General features: G+C 30.8%; 1 protein-coding gene across 3 annotated transcripts; it reads left to right on the top strand.

Annotated features, from left to right (window-relative positions):
- Positions 1-2,501: 2,501 nt before the first annotated feature.
- On the top strand, positions 2,502-9,791 carry LOC142329955 (phosphatidate cytidylyltransferase, mitochondrial-like). 3 transcript variants are annotated; one of them, XM_075374937.1, is made up of 3 exons: positions 2,502-2,959; positions 3,854-4,189; positions 7,026-9,791. In XM_075374937.1, exon 3 carries the CDS (start codon positions 7,397-7,399, stop codon positions 8,426-8,428), a length of 1,032 nt encoding a protein of 343 aa, XP_075231052.1. In that variant the 5' UTR covers positions 2,502-2,959; positions 3,854-4,189; positions 7,026-7,396; the 3' UTR covers positions 8,429-9,791. The 3 variants fall into 3 exon arrangements, with proteins under 3 accessions (XP_075231052.1, XP_075231051.1, XP_075231050.1); XM_075374936.1 differs by having other exon boundaries at positions 3,850-4,189; XM_075374935.1 differs by lacking the exon at positions 3,854-4,189 and having other exon boundaries at positions 2,511-2,959.
- The last annotated feature ends 875 nt before the right edge of the window (positions 9,792-10,666 follow it).

Below are 10,666 nucleotides of genomic sequence, written 5' to 3'. Positions count from 1 at the left end.
AGCTTGTAACTGCAGGATAAGTCTATTCTACAATATTTACAGATAGGAGGTTAACATTCTTTTTTTTCATAAAAAAGTAGGGTCCAATTATTTTCTCTGGAAACTGTGCAGAAGACATCAATTTTTTGAGAGTCTATTTTGCACGACTATTGCTAGTGTTGGTTCTGATCCCCTTACACTTACTTTGCGGCAGTTCACCTTTCCACTCAGATGAATTTGCCCTCTGCTGAGCACTAAGCATGAAAGAAAAGTGTTATCTTCTTCCTGATTATTTAAGGTGAATTCAACATACGACCTTGTTTGTCACCTCTGCGAGGTACTTGCATCCAGTGGTGGATTAACCAATAGGCAGTTACCTAGAGCCTCCGAAAATTAAAAATTCTAAAATGTATAATAAAAAAAATAATAGAATTTAGACTTTTTAATTACTGTAGTTATTCGAGTTCCCCCCGCCCCTAATAAGCCCCGCATCTCGAAAATCTAAAAACAAAATCTAGTATACACCGGTATTTTAAAGTGCAACAGATATGATAAAAAAATACGAAAATATTCAGAAAGTAAAGCATTTAATTAGTTCATTTAAATTACAATATTACATTAATAATTAATTACCGTAAGTATTAGTTTAGTTCAGAATCAGTAGGCAAGTAAAACGAAAAGAAAGTATCATTTCAATACGCTTTATAATATGGGATATTATTTTTAATTAATCACTGTCAATGTCTGTAGAAGAGTTACCGCTAGTCTCCACGTCGCTCTGCCAAAGGTGATCGTCTTTACTACCAAGTTCATTAGATATTCCGCATTTTTTAAAGCTTTTCGTTACTAATTCCATGGAAATACGTTCCCAAGCATCTTTTATCCAAACACAAATCTGGTTCAAATTTAGGCGTTTGATTCTTCTTGTAGGCGTGAGAAAGAAATTTCCATCAGCCATCCATTTACTGTACAGTTGTTTTAATGCAGATTTGAACGGTGTAACCCACCGGGTTGGTCTAGTGGTTAACGCGTCTTCCCAAATCAGCTGATTTGGATGTCGAGAGTTACAGCGTTCAAGTCCTAGTAAAGCCAGTTATTTTTACACGGATTTGAACACTAGATCGTGGATACCGGTGTTCTTTGGTGGTTGGGTTTCAATTAACCACACATCTCAGGAATGGTCGAACTGAGAATGTACAAGACTACACTCATACATATCATCCTCTGAAGAATTATCTAAACGGTAGTTACCGGAGGCTAAACAGGAAAAAGAAAGATTTTTGAACGGTTTATTAATGCAGACATCTAGTGGTTGCAATAGAGATGTCAATTCGCTTGTAATTATTACTTGTCAGTCATACCCTTTTTTAAAATATCTTTAACTTTAACAGTCGTATGCCCTCGATAACTATCCATTACTAGCATACCGGTATTTTTTTTATTAAGTAAACCTGATCGCCTTTGCCATACACACCTGATCCTGTCCATCCAGCACTATCACTCCCACAATGATGGTGCAAGGTACTTTTTGTTTTTACTCTGCGTGTGTATGGAACGTTCCTTGTTCGTGCCCTATTCTAGTTTAGTCGGTGGAAGGAATATGAAAGTGGTTTAGTTGTTTTTTCAGTAGTGATCAGAAGATGGCAGAAAGCAAAGGCTCTTTGATTGCTAAATCTGTCTAAAAACACGCTGGAAGGGCGATAGAGAAGATAATTAGAAATTTAAATTATAAATATTATTATATTATTAATAATTATATTATTATAATTATTATTATTATAATTATAATTATTATATTATTAATAATTATAAATATTATTATATTTAAATTTAAATTAAATTAATTAGAAATTTAAATTAAGCATCACTGAACTATAATGTTTTTAAGCGGTCATTTTATTAAGTTATTATCTAATAATATTAAAAAATATTATCTGTATTGGCATTTTATTATTTATTTGGTTAAACCGTGTACAATATTCTTGAATGTGATAGTGTAGAATTGGATTATTATCCTGCTTCCAGCTATTCTATTTGATTCATTTTTTCGGTTCTTTTATTTTACAGAAAACTTTAACCATGGTCCTGAAAAGGCCCAGAAAAAATTTTCTGGAGCAGCATCTCCACTTATTTTAGCTACAAGCCGCCACTGGGTTTCTCATTAATTGAAGAAGTATTCCATCTTGGTTAATGTGTGACTTGGTAAATTTCTGTTCAGAAGTAAAGGAATTCAACTTTTATACCAAATCAAAATACGGAAACGAACATTTGTCACGTGTTAACCCTTATGAGATATTATTAAAACATCATATAATCGACGTTTTAACGAATGCTGAATTTGCACTTCGAATTTCTTTGACTGAGGATAACGAGTTTTTCTGCAGAGCGTCATTTTCTCTAGTAAAAATAATTAAGGCTGCTCAAAGAGCAACTGTTCGGCAAGAGCGTTTAGATTGGTTGAGCCTTCTATGCGACGAATCAGATACTCCGCTGTAAAGTCCCTAGAGCCCCGTTTGGTCTTAATCCGACACAATGCCAAAATGCGTTAAGTATTTCCATTTTATTCTACGCCTAAAATCTATTCATAAAAGTTCACTAATATCCATTCAATAAAAAGTGATAAAAGCATTACATATATCGATATATCTATACTCCAATCGATATATCTACTAATCCTCACGATTGTAAGTAAAAATACTTGCGGTTTAAGAGGTTAAGTTAGAATTTATTTTAAAAGACATTTTTTTGTATAAGATTGTGTTTACTTAAAATGGTTGCAACTTGGGAGAAAATAAGATGTCTGTTATTGTAAAAAACAGTTCTGGTAATATTCTTTTTGAATCAGGTTCCTCTTTTATTACAACAGGTAAAGATGCATCTTTATCTTCGCTGATTTCGCAATTAAAATTAATTAAAAGTGAAGTTAATACCTTTTTAACAACTGTAGTAGAAAAGGATACAAAAAATTCAAGTGATAAAGGTAATCTAATAGAAATAATTATTTTTGATATTATTTTAAAATATGGAAAGTTATATGTGCTTTTAGCTTTTCTGGTGTTTACGTATTTTGATGAGAAATTTTTATTCTGTATTTGTAGAAGGAAAATTTATGTGTCAGTTTCAATTCTTTCATATTATTGTTTTTGAGGGTCTAAATTCAGTTACCTAATATAATTTTAGCGGCCCGTGGTCATGCAAGACTAATTTTTTATTCGTTCTTAATTTTGCTTGTATGTGCAAGATGAGATGTACGAAATGATTTTTTTTGGCTTCTAGTAATAAAATACTTTAGTGTAAAACTACCTGTTTAGTGTAATTCAGCCGAGAAAAATCTTATCAATTTGGAAAATATGTAGATACAATTTTAACTTTTTCTAAAATCTAGTTGTTAGAAGCGATTTTTAATACTGCAAGTTTTTGGACAAATTTATATAGTAAATGTTGAAAACCCTAAAGTTACTTAGCTTTTTTACTTGTAAAAACAGCACAACATAGCTAGATAACGAAAATAATGAAGTTCTGTGAAGAAGGTGATAGGAAACCACTTCTCTCCTCATTTCTTCTTAGTCTTCTATAGGATGCTTGAATGATTAATAAGTGGAAGTTGCTACACTATTTTTGAGTGACTTTTTTCTCATTGCAGCTTATCTACAACTATTATGTTGTGGCACATAATTAGGGTTGCCATATTTTTGGTAAGTGAAATCGGGATAATTGTTTATAGGGTGGCCTACCTAATGTGTATAAACCCATCCACCAAGAAAAAGGGTGCTCCAAGGACCCTTCTCTGCAAATATTAAAAAACTAACACTTGAAAAAACTATTTTATTACTTACTAAATTAAAATAATTACAATATGATTGTTTTTAGTTAGATACAGAATACAAGACAACTAACATTCCAAGATTTATATTCATGAATTACTACAGCTGCAGTAATGAGTTGAATAGATTCACTTTGTGTACCAGTGTACCACTCATATTTCTCAGACGACTTCGCAGCTTTTATAAAGTCTGGTTAATTTTTCACATAATTGTAAAACTCAACACAGGCTTTGTTGAAGTTACACTGACAAATTAGGAAGTGTTTAACTGTTTCCACTGAAAGGCGGTTGTGTTCATCAGTTCACCGAGTTGACATTATTGAAAAAACAATTCACATTTACATTGTGAGCTGGTATTGAAAATAATTACTGGCACTTTTTCAACAGGTGAGAATACTGACACTTATCCATACTTTTTCTTTTTTGTCTGTTTAGCCTCTTTTTTTTTTTTGAAGTGGAGGAACTCCGTTTATGAGTGCCGAAGCAGTGTCGGACTTGCCAACAGGTTCGCAAGCTGTTACAAAAAATGCATATGTATTCGTGCGCACTACCGACTAAACCTCCACAACCCCCCGGTGACCCCACTAAACCACTATGCCACGATCCCTCTGGAAAACTGCTAATAAAGCATTACTTCAGGAGGGGGATAAGTGCCCCCACACACACACACACACACACACACACACACACTGCACACCACAAATACCTAAAGGAGAAAAACATCCAGAAAAAATAGCTCACCTAACAGGTAATAAGATGTACCACACACATTTATACATTCATGCAAACAAGCCAACACAAGATAAGCACGCAACAATGCCTGTTTAGCCTTTGGAACCACTGTAAAGTATTACTTAAGAGGATGAATATGTATTAATGTAAATGAAGTGTAGTACAGTTTCAGGTCAACCATTCTTGAGATCTGTTGTTAATTGAAACCCAACCATTAAAGAACACCGGTATCTACCATCTAGTATTCAAATCCATATAAAAGTAACTGCCTTTACCAGGATTTGAACCTTAGAATTCTCGACTTTGAAATCAGCTGATTTGCGTTGACATGTTCACTAGACCAACCTGCTGGGTTTATCCGTATTCTCAAAGCACCAATCTACTTTTCACTTGAATTTAAATTCTTCCATTTATGCTCTTTTTTGTCATACATTTGTCCAATAAAATTGTAATCGTGCTCTTTAGACAAAGAAACTGATCAAAAACCTTACTTTCTGGGAAGGAAAAATAACCTTTCTTTGAGGTAAAATAGCCTGAGTATTTTCTATTTGATTCCAATCAGGGATTGCCTTTAGCATCATCCAGTCAAAGGTGGATAATTGCTGAAGGGACGCTCTACTTATCCAAGTAACCATAAACTGTCTGGAAAAATTAGGTTTATGCTCTTAGGCATGTTAAGAAGTAACTGGTTATGGTATCTAAAGTGTTATCTTTCACTGATGAAATCTTTATTATTTTATTGGTAATACCATCATCTTCTTTAAAGTATTGAACAACAAGAGAAAATATTTTTTGTGCTTTATGGTTGCTGCTAGCATCGGTTGAAACCCCATAATATGGAATTTTTTCTAATTCTGAAATGCAAGTACTAACTGAATGTGGAGAAAGCACGTTATTGATAACTGCAGTAGCTTTAGTGTGTGCTGTAGATTGTTTTGCTGCAACCTTAGAGTCGGGATAAATAGTCAGATTTAACTTATTTGAAAGAGTGATGGTGTTTCACAACATGGTAAGCAAGCTCTTGTAAGCTCAGCAGCAGCTACCATTATATCTTCTTTGGAATCCCCTTTTTTACAAAAAAATTCAATCGGCTTAGAAGTCACGCCATGCAAGCTGTTACTACTACTACTACTACTACTACTACTTTTATGTTTGTTTTTAAGTGGTCTAACAAATCAGCTCTACCACCATGACTTACTGAAATGAAGCTGCTGCTGAAAGAACAATACGCCTCTTCTTCATTCCTCCTCCTTTTATAAAATCCCATTCTTTAGAATATGCTTTTCTGTAATGACATTTTCATTTTGACATTGTGCACGCACACACCACAACAACTTAAATATGAAATAGGTGCACAATGAAATAGGCTAAAACGCCAAAACAACAGTAATGACACTGATGTGAGCAGTGAAGTGACTGACCTTGATTTGGCTTTTCTTTTGGTTTGACATCTGCTGTCTGTAGGCAGGTGCGTAGGCCAAAGATTGCCAATCCTCAACGCATGAAATTTCCCTAAAGTAGAGTGAAAATTCTCTTCTGCAAAAGTTTTACCCTCATACATTGACAATATTTACTAAACTGGGACAATATGATGTCCCAAAAAGCCTTCAGTCTTTTCCTGATAATTCTGTTGTAAATAATGGATTCTTATATTTACTAAAAATGTTTACTGTTGCACCTCACATATATAAACAAGTTCACTCTTCTTCAGTGCAATAATCCCAATAAATTAAAAAAAAAGAACCAATGAATAAATTAGTATTATAGTTGTAATTCATATTCATTTCTTTACATGGAAAGGGGATTTGTGGCTGTGGTGTTTGTACACTGTAGCCAAGAACCTTCTTTTTTATAAAGAGTTGGAGTTCCATTTTGCAGTTAATTCCATACCAATTAAAATTATTTTATTATTTTCTGAAGTGTTGAGTATAAAATATTTAACTCCTAAAACCTTTTCCAAGTTGACTTAAGAGATCATAAACAGGATTCTTCTACAATATCAGAGCAATTGGATTGACTGGAAAGATCATTTCAAATGGAGGATGATCTGGTGGAAAAGGTTTTTCCCACTTTCATAGTTTTATTACTGGTGGAATTTCCTTATGAAACAATGAATAAAGCACTTTTTAGTGCATTGGTTCTTCAATTGGGTACTTGCTTGTATCTGCCATTTTAATTTAACCCTGCACAATTCAAAATTTTTACTGAATATATGAAAATAAGATCAAGTTTTTACAAACTTGGCTTCAATTTGGTTTCTTATAAATTTTTGAAGCTCCTTGTTTGATTTTATTGTGTACAGCATTTTAATAGCAAAAGATTATTATTGGACATCTGTTTCAAAATACTGGAAAAGTTCCTGAACAACAATTTTTCTAAAACAAACTTAGTTGGTTTAATATTAGTCTTACGTGATAAAACGTATCACGATAAATGTATTTATCTGAATAAAGATTTACTTTTTTATTTATGAACTTTTTTTTATTTTCAGGTAATAAATCGGAAAATGATGATGCAGATGAGTTATCAGAGTAGTATTGCTAATATTTTATTTAATTGAGATAAATATTTTATGAAATAAAACATTTTTATATTTGGTTATTTAATCAGCGATAAAAAAGTATAGTAATGTTTTTATTACACAATATTATCATAATTATTTTTAATGTCCAAAAAACATTCAAGTGTTTAAGTAAATTTGATTATGATGTATGAATGATTAATAGAATATTAAAAAAGTAAAAGAAATCTGATGTGTATTTTTTAATAGATTGCGAAATATTTGAACAATTGAAGTGAATAATTATTTTTGTTGAAAAAAATCCAAATTTTGCCTCAACAAAATTTTATTAAATTATTACAATGACATTATTAAATAAAGGTTTGACATCTTTACCAACAATTTACCAAAAAATACTTTCCAAATTCCCATATGAACATTTTACGTTTTGTTTTGCATATGGTTCTGGAGTTTTTAAACAAGCTGGTAAATTAACAAATAATCCATTGATAGATCTAGTATTTGTTGTTAAAAATACTATTGATTTTCATGCACAAAATTTATCAATGAATCCGAGTCATTATTCTTCACTTAAATATTTTGGTCATAAAGTTTTAGCTAATGTACAAGAAAATTGTAGTGCAAAAGTTTATTACAATACTTTGATACCTATCCAAGAGGAAAATGTTTCAATTAAATATGGTATAATATCAAATAAAGATTTAATAACTGATTTATTAGACTGGAATGAGTTATATATTGCTGGACGTTTGCATAAACCAGTGAGAGTGATTATTCCATCTACTGATTCTGCATTAAAATTAGCTTTAAATCAAAATCTTTACAATGCTGTTCACACTGCATTATTATTATTACCTGACACATTTACAGAAAAGGAATTATATAGAACAATTACAAATTTATCATACTCTGGTGATTTTAGAACTGTGTTTGGTGAAGATAAAAATAAAGTTAACAATATTGTAGAACCACAAGTCGATATATTTCGTCAATTATATAAACCAACTATTAAAGCGTTACATGAATTTGTTGATATGCAAAATGATGGTTCAACTAAAATTTGTAGACAAGATACTAGTCCTGTTGCACGTTTGCATCATTTAAATCAGTTACCAAGAACACCTCAGAGATCAATTGTTCGATATTGGAATGAACAAGCCAGTGGTCAACGACAGGACACTGAAGATGTTCTAAGAGCTGTTTCATTTGATACAGACATTGATGTTATTGTTGAAAATTCTATTAAAGATATTGTGTGGAAATCAAGTACGTCTCAAGCTTTAAAAGGAATCCTTACAGCAGGAATTGTTAAATCTGTACGCTATAGTTGTAAGAAAGTACTGAAAATGTTAGAGTCTTCAAAAATTAATTAGTTTTTTCTTATTTATATGTTATATAAATAAAATTTTTATTAGTGACAATGTTATACTTGTGTCAGTTGATTGTTTAAGGTTAATTATCAGTCTAATTAAAAATCTATTTGATTAGATGATAGTATTGACAGATATAATTCATAATCAGGCTTATTGATAGGCTTGTTTCATATGATATTATATATAAAAGATATTGCTATTAAATTTACTATAAAATTGTATTTAATTTTAAGTAGGTCAAACATATTTAATATATAAATCTGGGGTAAAAGACAAAAGATCGAGGTCAAAAAAGCACCCTGTTTTATGTTTGGTGTAAAATAACTTTGTTAATTGGTTAATAAACACAAAAAGTATTAACAGAACTTGTAGAGAAATTGATTCTGAATAAAATGGTTAAATAAAGATCACAGAAACTAAATACAAATGTAAGAATTTTGAAGTTTGTTAAAAATAAAATGTGGCAGATTTTGAGTAGGTATTGAGTGAAACAAGTTTTTCAATTTTACAAAACAAAAGAATTAAGTATTTCATTAAAATAACAGATAAACAATAAAACCAACTTGCAAACAAATAAACTGCTGAAAATGTTTTCTGCCATAGTGAATACAGCACTGCCTGATGAACAGTGTTTTTGTTTGCTTACCGTATTTCAACAGGGTTATATTGTTTTAGTTGTACCACACTAAGAATTTTAATAGCTAATTCTTCTCTTGTATTACATTTTTGTTCATATATTAATTAATACAAATGACCCTGCAGGAAGTAGTCCTGAGGTGTTGAGTCAATCACATGACCTTAGAGGGCAGTTAGATCTGCCACGTCCATTCTACTTGTTCAAAAATTTGCATCTAACTGTTAGAGAAAAGAGTTAAGTTGCTTCTTTGTATTGGAAAATCATCTGCCTTCTTGTTATCAGAGTAACATCTTCCAGAAGGTCTGGCAAATTATTTTGTGAGAACTTTAAGCGTGAAGCACCTGAAACAATCTTATTGAAAATAAATCCAACATTTTGTTACTAATCTCCATACAAGTCAAGCCCAGTTGAATCATATAAGTAATTTAACACTATCATCTCTTGATACTTGCACTTGCTTTAAGTTTACATTGACACCAATAGTCTGGAAAACCAACAAAAAAATACAACAAAACCACCTACCTTCTTGAAAAACATTACTGCAAATAAGCAGTTACAAAATCTTATTTTGTATTTAAAAAACAACAGTCTTAATTGTACGCATTCATTTATTAAATATGTAATATACCAATGTAGTAATTGCCATCTTATGAAATAAAGGTAGTCATAAGTAATCAGATTTGTATTTCATGTAATGAAAGCAAATATATCTTCATGTAATTATGACGATTTCTTTAAGTTACCTTCTCATACTTTTTATGTAAATAAATAGAAATTTTTTGCAGAAAGAAAAAATCTGTGAATTGCTAGTGGTAACCTTTCAAAAAGGGCTTTAGTTTATACTTTGAAGTTAGTCTCCTTAATGGCTCAGCTAATACTAGTATACATGTTTAATATTATGTACTGAATCAAATGCATGTAAAAAGTAATTGCATATTGAAAGTTATAAAATATTTTGTGTTAATTCAGTATTACCATATTTGATAATGTAAAATTTAGATCAAATATATTAGATATATTTTGCAAAAACACAACCATAATTTTCTTATTTATTTTTATTCATGTAGAAGGAACTTTATATAAATAATTCCACAGTGTCTTCTTCTGGAAGACATTTGGAAGAATAATTAAGATAAAGCTGTAAAAGGCTACAATTGGAAATAAGATAAGCTGTCATTTAAAATTATGGGGGATTGATAATTGAGTAGAGAAGAAAATGCCGGTATGAAGGCCATAACACTTGAGAGCTAAGGGTTAAATATTAACTATAAAAAACAAATGATTTTTACTATTTTGTCTAGTACCCAATTAAACTGTTTCATTTCAGAATTATTTAATTAATAAATATTTACACAAAAAAATATATTACAGTTTTAATAAAAAAAAAATATCTAAACCAGGATTTTGGGATTACCATAGAAATTTTATTAACGGAATGTTACACTATTGTAAAGTTTGCATTGTTAAGCATTACTGATTTTTATGATCTTGAAATTGCATGTATGCATTGGATGAAATGTATATAAACATAAAAAAAAATAATTATAGTAAGATATTTTAATTTAGAAAACAGTTCAGTTTGATTTTGTTGCAAATTAAAT

This window comes from Lycorma delicatula, chromosome 9 (assembly GCF_047948215.1).
Source record: "Lycorma delicatula isolate Av1 chromosome 9, ASM4794821v1, whole genome shotgun sequence".
Lineage (NCBI taxonomy): Eukaryota > Metazoa > Arthropoda > Insecta > Hemiptera > Fulgoridae > Lycorma > Lycorma delicatula.
This window is presented reverse-complemented; position numbering and strand designations above follow the sequence as displayed.